General features: G+C 51.8%; 1 protein-coding gene across 1 annotated transcript; it reads right to left on the bottom strand.

Moving 5' to 3' along the window:
* Positions 1-489: 489 nt before the first annotated feature.
* Positions 490-15,538, bottom strand: LOC140386539 (CD276 antigen homolog). Its single transcript, XM_072468955.1, has 5 exons — positions 15,202-15,538; positions 14,189-14,491; positions 11,921-12,058; positions 8,510-8,566; positions 490-2,169 (listed from the first exon to the last, which is right to left on the bottom strand). The coding sequence occupies exons 1-5, from the start codon at positions 15,509-15,511 to the stop codon at positions 2,153-2,155; spliced, it is 825 nt and encodes a 274-aa protein (XP_072325056.1). The 5' UTR covers positions 15,512-15,538; the 3' UTR covers positions 490-2,152.
* Positions 15,539-17,267: the final 1,729 nt, after the last annotated feature.

Genomic DNA, 17,267 nt, shown 5'->3' with positions numbered 1-17,267 from the left:
TGTGTGTCAGTATTTACAGGGGGTCTCCGGGTGTGTGTCAATATTTACAGGGGGTCCCCAGGGAGTGTGTCAGTATTTACAGGGGGTCTCCAGGTGTGTGTCAGTATTTACAGGGGGGTCTCCAGGTGCGTGTCAGTATTTACAGGGGGTCTCCGGGTGTGTGTCAGTATTTACAAGGGGTCCCCGGGGAGTTTGTCAATATTTACAGGGGGTCCCCAGGGAGTGTGTCAGTATTTACAGGGGGTCTCCAGGTGTGTGTCAGTATTTACAGGGGGGTCTCCAGGTGTGTGTCAGTATTTACAGGGGGTCTCCGGGTGTGTGTCAGTATTTAAAAGGGGTCCCCGGGGAGTTTGTCAATATTTACAGGGGGGGTCCCTGAATGACAATCCGATTCAAAGGTTCCAGTGGAATTTTCTGAAATCCCTCTTGGTCCAATTAATTAATTAAATAATTGCACCAACTCATGACCTCTACTAATGAAAAAGAAACTTCATAAAAATATTAAACTTATGTAAAATTTCTTTACAATTACAAATAAATAGAAACTGTTTTTACATATCTACATTATCTTCACATTGAGACCCAACAACCTCCCCCTCTCACTAACTCTCCTAAATGCCAGTACTGACGAAGTGCTGCACTGTCAGAGGGTCAGTACTGAGCGAGCGCTGTACTGTCAGAGTGTCAGTACTGAGGGAGTGCTGCACTGTCAGAGGGTCAGTACTGAGGGAATGCTGCACTGTCAGAGGATTAGTACTGAGGGAGCGCTGCACTGTCAGAGGGTCAGTACTGAGGGAGTGCTGCACTGTCAGAGGGTCAGTACTGAGGGAGCGCTGTACTGCCGGAGGGTATACTGAGGGAGCGCTGCACTGTCAGAGGGTCAGTACTGAGGGAGCGCTGTACTGTCAGAGTGTCAGTACTGAGGGAGTGCTGCACTGTCAGAGGGTCAGTACTGAGCGAGCGCTGTACTGTCAGAGTGTCAGTACTGAGGGAGTGCTGCACTGTCAGAGGGTCAGTACTGAGGGAATGCTGCACTGTCAGAGGATTAGTACTGAGGGAGCGCTGCACTGTCAGAGGGTCAGTACTGAGGGAGTGCTGCACTGTCAGAGGGTCAGTACTGAGGGAGCGCTGTACTGCCGGAGGGTATACTGAGGGAGCGCTGCACTGTCAGAGGGTCAGTACTGAGGGAGCGCTGTACTATCAGAGGGTCAGTACTGAGGGAGTGCTGCACTGTCAGAGGGTCAGCACTGAGGGAGCGCTGTACTGCCGGAGGGTATACTGAGGGAGCGCTGCACTGTCAGAGGGTCAGTACTGAGGGAGCGCTGTACTATCACAGGGTCAGTACTGAGGGGGTGCTGCACTGTCAGAGGGTCAGTACTGAGGGAGTGCTGCGCAGTCAGAGAGTCAGTACTGAGGGAGTGCTGCACTGTCAGAGGGTCAGTACTGAGGGAGTGCTGCACTGTCAGAAGGTCAGTACTGAGGGAGTGCTGCATTGTCAGAGGGTCAGTACTGAGGGAGCACTGCACTGTCAGAGGGTCAGTTCTGAGGGAGTGCTGCACTGTCAGAAGGTCAGTACTGAGGGAGTGCTGCATTGTCAGAGGGTCAGTACTGAGGGAGTGTTGCATTGTCAGAGGGTCAGTACTGAGGGAGCGCTGCACTGTCAGAGGATGCTGCACTCAGATTTTAAAAAACAGATAATTTTCGGTCATTATCACGTTGCTGTTTGTTGGATCCTTCTGTGCAAAACTTGAATGCTGCTTTTCCAAAATTACAACGTGAAGTCACTTCAACAAACTCCTGGGAATCTTGATGGGACAGCCTGAGGGGGTAAAAGGTGACGATGAAATGCAAAACTCTCTTTCTGCGCAGTTTTTCTCGCTTTCTGCGTTTGCCGGCCTCTCTCCTCTCAGCATCACCCACTCCGAGTGAAGACCGCCCCTCAATTTGTCTCCCTCAGTGTTCAGGTTCCTCCACCAACTGAACGCATCCTCCGGGTGTAGCCTCTGCATCCGGGCCCCACTCCCCACGCTGCACGCCACCTCATCATGCTTGGCTCCAACTCCTGCCCTCCACCTCTCCTGAGGGGCACTCGCCTCATCCACTCAGTCCTACTGCCTCGCTCACTCCCGGCTGGGCTTCTTCTTGCTCCGTTTCACAGATATTGCAGCTCTGTCGGGGAGAGAACAAGAGGGGACGGTTAAAGATCGTGGTATGTGTATGTGTGGTTACGTGTGTGTGTGTATGTGTGGGTACGTGTGTGTGAGTATGTGCATGTGTGGGTACGTGTGTGTGTATGTGTGGGTACGTGTGTGTGAGTAGGTGTATGTGTGGGTATGTGTGTGTGAGTATGTGTGGGTTTGTGTGTGTGAGTATGTGTGGGTTTGTGTGTGTGAGTATGTGTGGGTTTGTGTGTGTGAGTATGTGTGGGTTTGTGTGTATACTTGCCTGTGTGTACACGTGTGTGTGTGTACACACTTGTTTGTGCATGTGTGCACACATCATAGATTATCATAGAATTTACAGTGCAGAAGGAGGCCATTCGGCCCATCGGGTCTGCACCGGCTCTTGGAAAGAGCACCCATGCCCAAGGTCAACATCTCCACCCTATCCCCATAACCCAGTAATCCCACCCAACACTAAGGGCAATTTTGGGCACTAAGGGCAATTTATCATGGCCAATCCACCTAACCTGCACATCTTTGGACTGTGGGAGGAAACCGGAACACCCGGAGGAAACCCACGCACACACGGGGAGGATGTGCAGACTCCGCACAGACAGTGACCCAAGTCGGAATCGAACCTGGGACCCTGGAGCTGTGAAGCAATTGTGCTATCCACAATGCTACCGTGCTGCCCATGTGTGTATGCATGTGTGGGAGAGTGTGTGTGAGTATGTGTGTAATTGTGAGTATGTGTGTGTGTAAGTATCTGAGTGTGTGTGTAAGTGTATAAGTATTTGAGTGTGTGAACAAAGAACAGGAACAGGCCCCTCGGCCTACCAAGCCTGCACCGATCCAAATTCCTTATTTAGACCTACTACTTATTGCCCAAACAGATCCCTCCATTCTCCGCCCATTCATGTGTCTATCAAGATACATCTTAAACGCTGCAATCCTGCCTGCCTCCACTACCTCCACTGGCAACACCTTCCAGGCACCTCCATCCTCGGTGTGAAAAATATTCCCCGCACATCCCCCCTAAACGTTCCCCCTCTCACCTTGAACCTGTACTCCCTTGTAATTGACTCTTGCACCCAGCGAAAAAACCGCTGACTATTCACCCTCTGTATACTGCTCATAATTCTGTGGACCTCAATCAGGTCTCCCCTCAGCCTCCGTTTTTCCAACGAAAACAATCCGAGTTTATTCAACCTCTCCCCATAGCTAACACACTCCAGACCTGGCAACATACTGGTAAACCTTTTAAAAAAAATTTAGAGTACCCAATTCATTTTTTCCAATTAAGGAGCAATTTAGCGTGGCAAACCCACGCAAACATGGGGAGAATGTGCTAACTCCACACAGACAGTGACCCAGGGCTGGGATCGAACCTGGGACCTCGTGGCCGTCTGGCAGCAGTGCTAACCACTGCGCCACCGTGCTGCCTCAGTAAACCTTCTTTTAATAATAAGCTTTATTAGTGTCACAAGTAGGCTTACATTAACACTGCAATTAAGTTAGTGTGAAAATCCCCTAGTCGCCACACTATGGCGCCTGTTTGGGTACACTGCGGGAGAATTCAGAATGTCCAATTCACCGAACAAGCACGTCTTTTAGGGACTAGTGGGAGGAAACCGGAGCACCCGGAGGAAACCCACGCAGACACGGGGAGAACGTGCAGACTCCACACAGGCAGTGACCCAAGCCGGGAACCGAACACGGTCCCTGGTGTTGTGGAGCAACAGTGCTAACCACTGTGCTACCATGCCGCCCATTTGCACTCTCTCTAAAGTCCTTCTGGTAGTGTGGGCAAGTAGAACTGCATGCAATATTCCAAATGTGGCCTGACTAAAGTTTTCTACAACTGTAACATGACCTGCCAACTTTTGGACTCAATGCTGATGAAGGCAAGCAAGCTGTATGCCTTCTTGACCACTTTATCCATCTGCATTGCCACTTTCATGTATCTATGGATCTGAATGCCGTCCACACCTGGTCGCTGCCGGTGGGAACTGCTTGGGAACGCTGGGGGGGGCGGACTGTGTGTAGGGGGGGAGGGGGGTTCCTGCACCGGGGGGCCTCCAATGGGGTCTGGCCCGTGATCGGTGCCCACCGATCGGCAGGCCGTCCTCTCTGAAGGAGGACCTCCTTTTCTCCGCGCCCCGCAAGATCCATCCGACATCTTCTTGCGGGGCGGCCTCGGGGAGAACGGCAACCGCGCATGGACGGGTTGGCGTCTTTTACGCAGCGCCGCTTTTTACGCAGCACCAAGGCCCAGCGTGCGCAAATGACGCGACGCCGCTCCTAGCCCCCCGGGGGCGGGAGAATAGTGGGCTGGGAGCGGGCTCCGACGCCGGAGTGAAACAATCCGGTATTCACTCCGGCGTCGTCACTTAGACTCCCGTTGGGAGAATCACGCCCAAGGTCACAGAACACAACAGATCCCTCTGTGTGTCAATGCTCCTAAGGGTTCTGTCATTTACTGTATAATTCACACCTGAATTTGATCTTCCAAAATGCTTCACCTCACATTCGTCTGAATTGATTTCCATCTGCCATTTCTCTGCTGTATTATCTGACAGTCCCCTTCACTATCTGCAGCTCCACCTAGCTTAGTGTCATGTGCAAACTTGCTAATCAGACCATCTACAGTTTCCTCCAGATCATTTATATATATTACAAACAACAGTGACCCCAGCACTGATCCCTGTGGAACACCACTAGTCACAGATCTCCATTCTGAAAAGCTCCCTTCCACTGCTATTCTCTGTCTCACATTGCAAAGCCAGTTCTTTATCCATCTAGCTAGCACATCCCGAATCACATGCAACTTTACCTTTTGTACCAGTCTGCCATGAGGGACCTTGTCAAATGCCTTACTAAAGTCCATGTAGACGACATCCACAGCCTTTCCCTCATCAATTAATCTATATCAAGTTGGTAAGACATGACCGTCCCTGCACAAAATCATGTTGGTTATCACTAACAAGTTATTTGTTTCCAAATGTGAATAAATCCTGTCCCTCAGTATCTTCTCCAACAGCTTCCCCACCACTGACCTCAGGCTCACCGGCCTATAATTACCTCCTTTGTCCTTGAGTGCGCCTACTCTATCCCTGGCTCCCCTCTTGTTCCTCATATAGATAGAAAAGGCCTTGGGATTTTCCTTGACCCTTCTTGCCAATGACATTTCATGGCCCTTTCAGCCCTCCTAACTCCCAGTGTGTGTGAGAGAGTATGTGTGACAGAGTGTGTGTGTGGGGGTATATGTATGTGTGAGTGTGTGGGGGTGTATATGTGTATGTATGGTGGTTTGTTTGTGTGGGTATCTGAGAGTGTGTGTGGGTCTGTGTGTGTGCGCGTGTATGTGTATAAGTGGATATGTGTGTATGTTGGGTGTGTGTATGTGACTACATATATGTGTGAGTGTGAGTGAGTGATAGTGGGTGTATGGGCAGCACGGTAGCATTATGGATAGCACAATTGCTTCACAGCTCCAGAGTCCCAGGTTCGATTCCGACTTGGGCCACTGTCTGTGCGGAGTCTGCACGTTCGCCCCGTGTGTGCGTGGGTTTCCTCCGGGTGCTCCGGTTTCCTCCCACAGTCCAAAGATGTGCAGGTTAGGTGGATTGGCCATGATAAATTGCCTTTCGTGTCCAAAATTGCCCTTAGTGTTGGGTGGGGTTACTGGGTTATGGGGATAGGGTAGTGGTGTGGACCTCGGATAGGGTGCTCTTTCCAAGAGCCGGTGCAGTCTCGATGGGCCGAATGGCCTCCTTCTGCACTGTAAATTCTATGAAATCTATGAGTGGATGCATGTGTGAATGTATGCATGTTGCGACTATGTGTGTGTATGTATGTATGTGTGTGTATATGTGTGTGCATGTGCATGTGGACATGTGCGTGTGCATGTGTTTGTGTATGTGCATATGCGTGTAAGTGTGTATGCGGGAGTGTATATGTTTGTGAGTGTGTGACCGTGGGGTGAATTTTCTGCCGGTGAGAATCTCCGTTCCACTGGCAGAGCACTCCCGCCCGTGGGTTTCCTGGTGGCATCGGGTGGCTACAATGGGAAATCCCATTGGTCAGTGGCGGGAATGGAGGATCCTGTTGCCATCAACGGGGCACCGCTCTGGAACATGCAGCTGGGGAGGCGGAGAAGCCAGCCCTCTGTGTGTGTATGTGTGTGTGTGTGTGTGTGTGAGTGAGAGAGAGAGAGTGTGTGTATCAGTAGGTGTATATATATGCGAGTGTGTCTGACTGTGTGTATGGCTGTGTGTGTGCGACTGTGTGAGTGTGTGTGATTGTGTCCGAGTGACTGCGTATGTGTGTGTGTATGTGTGTGTGAGTTTGTGTACATGTGCGTGTGAGTGTGTGTGTGAGGGAGTGAGTGAGTGACTGTGTGAGAGAGTGTGTGTGTGTCTGAAAGTGTTAGTGTAAGTGTGTGTGAGAGAATGTGTGACTGTGAGTGAGTGGGGAGGGTGCTGCTCCACGCCACCACCTGGTGGCCTCCAGACGATCTGCAGCCTCACCATCCCTCAGTCACTATCCATTTCCCTTGGCCATTCACATCCTCCACTTAAGCAGTGTCCCCATCCCACTCATCCAATCTCTATCCCAGCAGGTGCCTTTATTTCCCAGCGGATTGCCCCATCCCGAGCCACGTCAGGAGATATGAGGGAGAAGGCGACCACAAGCTCGGTCAATGGGTCAGTTTTTAAGGAGAGAGACAGCGAGAGAATGAGAAAGAGAAGAGAACGAGACCGAGAAAGAGAAGAGAGCGAGGTCGAGAAAGGGAAAGAGCGAGGCCGAGAGAGGCAGCGAGAGAACGAGACCGAGAAAGAGAAGAGAGCTAGGCCACGAGAGAGAAGGAGCGAGGAAGAGAGAGGCAGTGAGACAGCGAGAGAAAGAACTAGACAAAGAAGGAGTGAGCGAGGCAGAGAGAGAGAGCGCGAGGCAGAGAGAGGGAGCGCGAGACAGAGAGAGAGAGCGCGAGACAGAGAGAGAGAGTGCGGCAGAGAGAGAGAGCGAGACAGAGAGAGAGAGTGCGAGGCAGAGAGAGAGGGCGCGAGGCAGAGAGAGAGAGCGTGAGGCAGAGAGAGAGAGCGCGAGGCAGAGAGAGAGAGCGCGAGGCAGAGAGAGAGAGCGCGAGGCAGAGAGAGCGCGAGGCAGAGAGAGAGCGCGAGGCAGAGAGAGAGAGCGCGAGGCAGAGAGAGAGAGCGCGAGGCAGAGAGAGAGAGCGCGAGGCAGAGAGAGAGAGTGCGAGGCAGAGAGAGAGAGTGCGAGGCAGAGAGAGAGAGTGCGAGGCAGAGAGAGAGAGTGCGAGGCAGAGAGAGAGAGTGCGAGACAGCGAGAGAGAGTGCGAGACAGCGAGAGAGAGTGCGAGACAGCGAGAGAGAGTGCGAGGCAGAGAGAGAGGGTGCGAGGCAGAAAGAGAGAGTGCGAGGCAGAGAGAGAGAGTGCAAGACAGAGAGAGAGAGTGCGAGGCAGAGAGAGAGAGCGCGAGGCAGAGAGAGAGAGCGCGAGGCAGAGAGAGAGAGCGCGAGGCAGAGAGAGAGAGCGCGAGGCAGAGAGAGAGAGCGCGAGGCAGAGAGAGAGAGCGCGAGGCAGAGAGAGAGAGCGCGAGGCAGAGAGAGAGAGCGCGAGGCAGAGAGAGAGAGTGCGAGGCAGAGAGAGAGAGTGCGAGGCAGAGAGAGAGAGTGCAAGGCAGAGAGAGAGAGTGCGAGGCAGAGAGAGAGAGTGCGAGACAGCGAGAGAGAGTGCGAGACAGCGAGAGAGAGTGCGAGACAGCGAGAGTGCGAGGCAGCGAGAGAGAGTGCGAGGCAGAGAGAGAGGGTGCGAGGCAGAGAGAGAGAGAGTGCGAGGCAGAGAGAGAGAGTGCGAGGCAGAGAGAGAGAGCGCGAGGCAGAGAGAGAGAGCGCGAGGCAGAGAGAGAGAGCGCGAGGCAGACAGAGAGTGCGCGAGACAGAGAGTGCGCGAGTCAGAGAGTGCGCGAGTCAGAGAGTGCGCGAGTCAGAGAGAGAGTGCGAGACAGAGAGAGAGCGAGACAGAGATAGAGCGAGACAGAGATAGAGCGAGACAGAGAGAGATAGACCGAGACAGAGAGAGATAGAGCGAGACAGAGAGAGATAGAGCGAGACAGAGAGCGATAGAGCGAGACACAGAGCGATAGAATGAGACAGATAGAGATAGAGCGAGACAGATGGGGAGAGGGAGCAAGAGTGAGACTGAGGGAGGGATGCGAGACTGAGAGGGCAAAACAGTGGCAGCGAGACAGAGAGAGCAGAACAGCGAGAGCGAATGAGAGACACGCACATACAGGACAAAGAGAATGATGCAAAGGGTCTAACCTGTTGAGGTGATGTTGGCCTGCGTTTCATCCCCCGTCGCGCCTGTCGTGGGCACACCTGTGAGAAAGAGAGAGATACAAAGAATGTGAAAAGAGCCGCGAAGGGGGACAGTCTGTTTGGCTGGAACAAAAGACTCAGGGGACCCTGCCACTCTCACCTGACCGAACCCTCCCACAATAAGGCCGGAGACATCGCCAGTACTGAGGGAGTGCTGCACTGTCGGAGAGTCTGTTCTGAGGGAGCGCTACACTGTCAGAGGGTCAGTACTGAGATTTTCCACGAGTTTCAGATTGGGGTCGGAATTTCAGACAGGAAACCCAGAGGCCTGTGACCATCGCAACGGCCCAGGAATCAGGCTGGAGGGGAGATTTAGCGGGCGAGGTTTTGATATTTGAAAGGCGAGGGGGTCAGAAGAGCAGTTGGTAGATCATGATGGGATCCTGGATTCCAGAAAGAGCGACATTGAGCACAGAGGCTGGGACGCTGTGCTGTTACAGAGGCAGCCGGAATGTTATGGTGCCCTAATCGACTCTGCGACAATGACCCCCGAGCCAGGGGACGGGTCCAGTGCCAGGAGAACAGGGGGAAATCTGGGGAGTTAAGGGGAGCCTTGGAAGAAGCCTTCTGCTCCATTTGACCCAAAGCAGTGCTGCAAAAAACCCAATGTCCCGCCTCCCCTTGACCAATTTGAGTTTCCCCAAATCCAGGTAAACCCAGTTGGTCACGGTTAAACCGGGAAGAGGAGTTAAATCTTCCAATCTCGTTATAATATTTAATTGGCCAACCTGCCCCTGGCAACTGATTCACTGCTGGTTCAGCAACTTGCCCAACCCAACCGGAAGTGATAAGCAGTTTCTTGGGGTTAGACGTCGTTCCGTCAGCACCGTAGTAGATTGCGGCTGATATGTGTCTCAAATCTGTTCAATCTAGAGCACTGGTACTTAAAAGACAGAAGTCACACTTAAGTCTATACCAAGCCCTGGTCAGACCACACCCGGAGTCAGTGTGAACAGTTCTGGGACTCACACCTTCGGAAAGATATACTGACCATGGAGAGTAAATTTACCAGAATACCAGCACTCCAGGGGTGAAATTACAAGGCGAGGTTAATCGCAACAAGGTTTATATTCCCTGGAATTTCGAAAGTTAAGGGGGGTGGGATTTGATCAACGTTTTTGCGATATTGAGGGGAACAGTTACGGGTGGATAGAGAAAAACTATTTACACCTGTTGGGGGGAGCCTTGGGCGAGGGAACAGAGTCTAAAAATGAGAGGCCGACCTTTCGGGACTTCCACAAACAAATTTTTGGAATGTCAGAAATACCTGGACTGACAGAAGGGAAAAGAGCTAATGCGGTGGCCTTTGCCACACGGATTGCCAGCAGCCAAATTTTATTAGAATGGAAATCCAAAGATCCGCCAAAAATATTGGCATGGTGGAGGGATGTTGTGGAATTCCTTAAACTTGAACAAATTAAGTTTGACCTGAGTGGCTCAGATGGGAAATTCTAGATGAGATGGAAGTTGTTCTTGTTTCTATTCACAGATCTGGGGCTGTTTAGCACAGGGCTAAATCGCTGGCTTTGAAAGCAGACCAAGGCAGGCCAGTAGCACGGTTCAATTCCCGTAACAGCCTCCCTGAACAGGCGCCGGAATGTGGCGACTAGGGGCTTTTCACAGTAACTTCGTTTGAAGCCTACTTGTGACAATAAGCGATTTTCATTTCATTTTCATCTATTTGTTGTTAGGGGGTAAGGGAGATGGGGTATTTGGGGGGGGGGGGCAGGGAATGTTTTAATAGAAGAAAAAATCTCAAATTAGGAGGATTGTATTTTGTTGATTTTATTATTGAATGATTGTTTATATGTTATGTATATTAGCTATTTGAAAAAAAATATATATTTTAAAAATTACAAGGAAAGATTAATCACAAAACTTGTAATCCCTGGAATTACGATGGTTATGGGGGGTGGGATTGGATCAAAGCTTTTTTTTAGATAATATGGGGAACACATAAGGGTGGATAGAGAGAAACTATTTACACCTGTTGGGTAGAGTCAAGGACAAGGAGGACAGAGTCTAACAAGGACAGGTCGACCTTTTGGGAGTGAAATTACAGAAAGACTTCCACACACACAGTGGGAGAAGTTTGGAATTCTCTCCCTACACGGAGACTGATCCAATCGTTCATTTTCAATCTGTGAGACTGAGAGATTTTTATTATCGGAAGGTATTAAGGGATATGGGGTGAAGGCAGGTAAATGGAGAGAGATCACAGATCAGCTGCGATCTCTTTGAGTGGAGGAACAGCCTCAAGGGCAGAATGGTCTCATCCTGTTCCTGTGTAACAAGCTCGAGTGATTGTGATCCCAACCCCACATTCCTGCCTCACCCCGATAACCTTTCACCCCCGATAACCTTTCACCCACCCTTGTGTTAAATGAGTGAGCCCTTATTTTTACACAGTGACCCCGAGTTCTAGATTCTCCCACAAGAGGAAACATCCTCTCCACATCCACCCTGTTATTACGCCTCAACATCTCAAAGGTTTCGATCAAGCCGCCTCTCACTCTTCTAGACTCCAGTGGACACAAACCAAACCTCTCCATCCTTTCCTCATCAGACAACCCGCCCATTCCTGGAATTCGTCAAGCAAATCATCTCTGAACTCTTTCTAACACATTTACACCTTTCCTTAAATAAGGAGACCAATATTGTCCACAATACTCTCGATGTGGTGTCACCAGCGCCCTGTACAACTGAAGCATAACCTCCCTACTTTTGTAATAAATTCCCCTCACAATAAACAATAACATTCTATGAGCTTTCCTAATTACTGGCTGTTCCTGCACACCAGCATTTTGTGATTCATGCACTAGGACACCCAGATCCCTCTGCCCCTCAGAGCTCTGCAATCTCTCATTGATTAGATAATAAGCTTCATTATTCTTCCTAACATTTGCCCACGTTATTTTACATTTGCCAGATCTTTGCCCACTCACTGAACCTATCCATGTCCCTGTGTCCTCTTTATAATTTTACCTTCCTGCCTATCTTTGCTACATCAGCAAATTTAGCAACCATCCTTTGGCCCCTTCATCCAAATTAAATGTATATAAATTGTTAAATGCTGAGGCCCAGCACTTGTTGCAATACTATATGGTATTGGGTGAACACATTATGAGTTTATTTTAAGATTGAGTGCATGTGAAAGGCTATACATTGGTTTATAGTTCAAGTACATCAGAGTTGTGTGTGTGTTCTCTGCTCAGGGTGAAAGTGAAACCAAGACTGAATCACAGACACAATTCCCTCTGAGTATGGTCATGCTGATATTCCAGAAAAACATATAGCATCAAAAGGCCTCTTTCCATTCCAAGAATTTTGGTAAAATCCTGGATTTGTACTTACCCTTGTATGTATTACATCTCTTCAGTGAAAATATGATGATGAGCAGCCCAGCCAGACAAATCAAACAAGTTACCGCAACATAGACTGCGATGAGGTGCTGATCGTGGGTAGTGCCCTCCAGTGGATCATTGTGGATATCTGGTGGGTGTTGCGAGATAAAGGATTCCTGTTACAACGTACAACTGAATCTGATACGTCTGATTCATTGTTAAAAACAATTACGCTAATTTAAAATGTTACTTTCTTGCTTTCTCTCTGTCCGTCTCTTTCTCACTTTCTCTTTTACTCTCCTCCCTATCCATCTGTCACGTTCTCTGCGTCTTTCATTATCTCTCTGTGACTCTCTCCCCGTGTCTCATTCTCTGTCTGACTGTCTCTGTCGCACTCCCTCTCTTGGTGTTTCTTCAGCGTTCCCTCAGTACTAGCCCACTGACAGTGCAGCACTCCCTCAGTACTAACCCACTGACAGTGCAGCACTCCTTCAGTACTGACCCTCCACCAGTGCAGCGCTCCCTCAGTACTGACCCTCCACCAGTGCAGTGCTCCCTCAGTTCTGACCCGCTCATGGTGCAGCGCTCCCTCAGTACTGACCCTCTGACAGTGCAGTGCTCCCTCAGTTCTGATACTCTGGCAGTTCAGCGCTCCCTCAATACTGACCATCTCACAGTGCAGCGTTCCCTCAGTACTGACCCTCTGACAGTGCAGCACTCCCTCAGTATTGATCCTGCCACAGTGCAGCGCTCCCTCTGTAATCACCCTCTGATAGTTTAGCACTCCCACAGTACTGACCCTCTGACAGTGCAGCACTCCCTCAGTGCTGACCCTCTCACAGTGCTGCACCCTCTCTTTACTGACCCTCTGACAGTGCAGCACTCCCTCAGTATTGACCCTCTGACAGTGCAGCACTCCCTCAGTACTGACCCTCTGACAGTGCAGCATTCCCTCAGTACTGACCCTCTGACAGTGCAGCACTCCCTCAGTACTGACCCTCTGACAGTGCAGCACTCCCTCAGTACAGCCCCTCTGTCAGTGCAGCGCTCCCTCAGTACTGACCCTCTGTCAGTGCAGCGCTCCCTCAGTACTGACACTCTGATAGTGCAGCGCTCCCTCAATGCTGACCCTCTCACAGTGCAGCACCCTCTCTTTACTGACCCTCTGACAGTGCAGCGCCCCCTCAGAACTGACTCTCCAACAGTGCAGCACTCCCACAGTGCTGACCCTCTGTCAGTGCAGCACTCCCTCAGTTCTGACCATTTGACAGTGCAGCACACCCTCAGTACTGACCCTCTGACAGTGCAGCTGTCTCTCAGTACTGACCCTCTGACAGTGCAGCGCCCGCTCAGAACTGACACTCCGACAGTGCTGCACTCCCTCAGTACTGACCCTCTGACAGTGCAGCACTCCCTCAGTACTGACCCTCTTACAGTGCAGCACTCCCTCAATGCTGACCCTCTCACAGTGCAGCACTCCCTCAGTACTGACCCTCTGACGGTGCAGCTCTCTCTTAGTACTGACCCTCTCACAGTGCAGCACTCCCTCAGTAATGGCCCTCTGACAGTGCAGCGCTCCCTCAGAACTGACTCTCCGACAGTGCTGCACCCCCTCAGTACTGACCCTCTGTCAGTACAGCACTCCCTCATTACTGGCCCTCCGACAATGCAGCACTCCCTCTGTACTGACCCTCCGACAGTGCAGCACTCCCTCAGTACTGACCCTCTGACAGTGTAGCGCTCCCTCAGAACTGACTCTGACAGTGCAGCACTCCCTCATTACTGGCCCTCCGACAGTGCAGCACTCCCTCTGTACTGACCCTCTGACAGTGTAGCGCTCCCTCAGAACTGACCCTCTGACAGTGTAGCGCTCCCTCAGAACTGACTCTGACAGTGCAGCACTCCCTCAGTACTGACCCTCTGACAGTGTAGCGCTCCCTCAGAACAAACTCTCCGACAGTGCAGCGCTCCCTCAGTACTGGCAAGGGGCGCGAGGACCCAGACCCATGACATTGTGACCCTGGAGTTGAGGGTGCTATAAAAAAAAACTGTAAAAAATTTTTTTTTTTAAGTCACAACAAAAAAAAATTGCTTATTGTCACAAGTAGGCTTCAATTAAGTTACTGTGAAAAGCCCCTAGTCCCACATTCCATCACCTAATCAGGTAGGCCGGTACAGGAATTGAACCCGCGCTGCTGGCCTTGTTCTGCATTACAAGCCAGTTGTTTAGCCTACTGTGTAACCGCCTATTGCAGAATGTATTTAAGGCAACACTTACATGTCCACTGGCCTGAAAACCGTGTATCGTTCGTCCGGCTGTTGAAGACAGAACAAAGAAAAGTGGAGTTCCTGGTGATGTTGACTCTCAGGACACTGGTGACACTCCAGAGGCCACTGGCGGGATCTGAATGTGTAGTTGTGTTCCCCTGGTTTCCTCTCGGTAGCAAATAGCCCTTTGCATCCATCCAATTCAAAACTGGCTTTGGATAGCCACCTGAGGAACGGCAGGTAAGATTGACTTCCTCACCCAGTTGAATATCTTGAGGACGTGGCGCCAACATCAATGGGGCGTTGAAGTTAGCTGTAGAGGAGGAATCCATCTGAGAATTTTAAATGATCACCGCCCAGTGTTACTACTGACAGTGGGGCTGGATTCTGCACTTCACAACTTTGGAAGCAAGAATCGTGATTGGACGGGGAATCATGCATAATTGTAAAATTGTGATTTGCGACTGCTGGCGTTTTCAAAATTTGCGGCCTGTGCTGGCGGGCCCATGTGAAACCATCATTTATTTGTATTCAAATCTCACTAGTGGCTGGGGCACTGCACGCTCCGCCCCGCGATGCACTGCCCCTCTCAGGCAGAAGTCTTGCAGACGCGAATTACTGCAAATATTGACAGGCGGGATTGGCTGCCATAGCTGCGAAGGGCGAACAGGAGGCGAATAAAAAACACCGAAAAAGCCTCCAAAACCTTCGGGTTTGCTGAGGATTGGCTGCCCGGGCTGGGGTAGTAGCAGGTCGTGACTTGCTGTCAAGTCCATGGACTTGCGGTGTTCCCCTCAGGATCACAGAGTAACCCCTCCCCCTTAGGCATTGTGTGTTACTGACTGTATATCTACTAGTGTTAACGCAGCTCCCTCTCATGGTCACTCAGTGACCCCTCTCTCCCCCAGCACCCTGCGCTCCTGTGTCTGTCACAGTTTGATGGATTTAATAGTCACACCATTTGGAGTGGAGAGCAAGCAAGGAGTGTGGTTTCACAGTTCAGGCGTAAAACCATTTACTTACCTACTATCTGCAGTCGGACCAAAGTCTGAAGAACCTTCTTGTTGTTGATCATAAAATAGCAGGTGTAGTAATTCTCATCATGAATGGTGAGATTGTTAATCTGGAGAGAGAGATTACCATTCCGTATTGCAGTCTCAAAGGCCTTCACTCTCCCCTTATATTTATCGTTCTGGTAAGTTGGATCACTTCTGCCTTCTTTGTAATTGTAGACAACTTGCGTATTCACTTGCCAAAACAGACGTAAAGACGAGTGCGGGTGTATACCTTCTTCCTTGTAGAAACAGGGTAGTATTACTGGGCTACCCACCATCCCAGTTACAATAATGTTGGCAGCAGAGTCTGAAATCACACCAAAGTACATACAATTACATCACACAAACAAGCCATTCAGCCCCTCGGCTCCTCAGAAGCCTCCTCCCACTCCTCCTCTTCATGTACCCCCGTCACCATCTCCTTCTATTCCTCTCTCCCTCATTTATTTATCCTGTTTCTCTCTTAAATGCATCAACACTATTCACCTCAACCACTCCGGTGTGAGTGAGTCCACATTCTTCACACTCCCTGTGGGAGCGAGTCCCATATTCTCCCCACTCCCTGTGTGAGTGAGTCCCACATTCTCCCCACTCCGTGTGTGTGATAAACCACTGTGTTCTTGTATTAAGGGTTGTACGGTAGAACCTGCACTACAGGTTCACCTGGGCCCCTGCATGCTAGCTCCGCCCAGGAGCCAGGTTGTAAATATGCGTGGCCTTCAGCTCGCAGCCATTTCGTCAGCTGCTGTAGGAGGCCACACATCAGGGGCGTCATTCTCCGACCCCCCGCTAGGTTGGAGAATCGCCGGGGGCTGCCGTGAATCCCGCCCCCGCCGGTTGCCGAAGTCTCCGGCACCGGATATTCGGCGGGGGCGGGAATCGGGCCGCGCCGGTTGGCGGGACCCCCCGCTCGATTCTCCGGCACGGATGGGCCGAAGTCCCGCCGATAAATTGCCTGTCCCGCCGGCGTAGATTAAACCACCTTTTGAACGGCGGGACAAGGCGGCGTGGGGGGCTCCGGGGTCCCGGGGAGTGCTCCCACGGTGGCCTGGCCCGCGATCGGGAGCCCACCGATCCGCGGGCGGGCCTGTGCCGTGGGGGCACTCTTTCCCTTCCGCCTCCACCACGGTCTCCACCATGGCGGAGGCGGAAGAGACTCCCTCCACTGCGCGTGCGTGGGAAACTGTCAGCAGCCGCTGACGCTCCCGCGCATGCGCCGCCCGGGGATGTCATTTCCGCGCCAGCTGGTGGGGCAACAAAGGCTGTTTCCGCCAGCTAGCGGGGCGGAAATCCCTCCGGCATCGGCCTAGCCCCTCAATGTTGGGGCTCGGCCACCAAAGATGCGGAGCCAGTCGGCGGACATCGCGCCATTTGGGGAGAATTTCGCCCCCTGTGCGAGTGAGTCCCACATTCACCCCACTCCCTGTGGGAGGGAGTCCCACATTCTCCCCACTCCCTGTGGGAGCGAGTCCCACATTCCCCCCACTCCCTGTGGGACTGAGTCCCACATTCCGCCCACTCCCTGGGGGACTGAGTCCCACATTCCGCCCACTCCCTGGGGGACTGAGTCCCACATTCTCCCCACTCCCTGTGGGACTGAGTCCCACATTCTCCCCACTCCCTGTGGGACTGAGTCCCACATTCTCCCCACTCCCTGTGGGAGCGAGACCCACATTCTCCCTACTCCCTGGGGAACGCGCCCCACGGGTGAAATTCTCCGTTATCGGCGCAAAGCCCGCCGACCGGCGGCAAAAACGGGGCAAATCCCACCTGCATCACGCCGCCAAAAACGTCTCAAAGTTTCCGGCCCGGAATGGGCTAGCAGCGACGTGACGGGATCCGCACTGGCTCACGTGGTTCACGCCGTGCGGCGTCATACTCGCCGCATGGCGTGACGGCTCATTAAGGACGCGCTGCTCCCCCACCTGACCAGAACACCCAACCGGATGGCCGCCCGCCGCTCAGCCCCGAGGTTCCAGTCACGGGATGTGGAGGCGCTCCTGGACGCTGTGGAGCAGAGGAGGGATGCCCTGT

Source organism: Scyliorhinus torazame, chromosome 12 (assembly GCF_047496885.1).
Source record: "Scyliorhinus torazame isolate Kashiwa2021f chromosome 12, sScyTor2.1, whole genome shotgun sequence".
Classification (NCBI taxonomy): Eukaryota; Metazoa; Chordata; class Chondrichthyes; order Carcharhiniformes; family Scyliorhinidae; genus Scyliorhinus; species Scyliorhinus torazame.
The sequence above is the reverse complement of the archived record's forward strand: the minus strand, read 5'-3'. Positions and strand labels throughout refer to the sequence as shown.

Bases quoted from the DNA above. Each gene is read 5' to 3' on its own strand.
- LOC140386539 (XM_072468955.1), bottom strand. From the start codon at position 15,511: ATGGTGGGTAGCCCAGTAATACTACCCTGTTTCTACAAGGAAGAAGGT. The intron at 14,492-15,201 runs GTAAGTAAATGG...CCTCCTCTACAG, and splicing joins GGTCCGACTGCAGATAGTAG to CTAACTTCAACGCCCCATTG. The intron at 8,567-11,920 runs GTAAGTACAAAT...TCTTTCTCACAG, and splicing joins GAGATGTAATACATACAAGG to GTGTGCCCACGACAGGCGCG.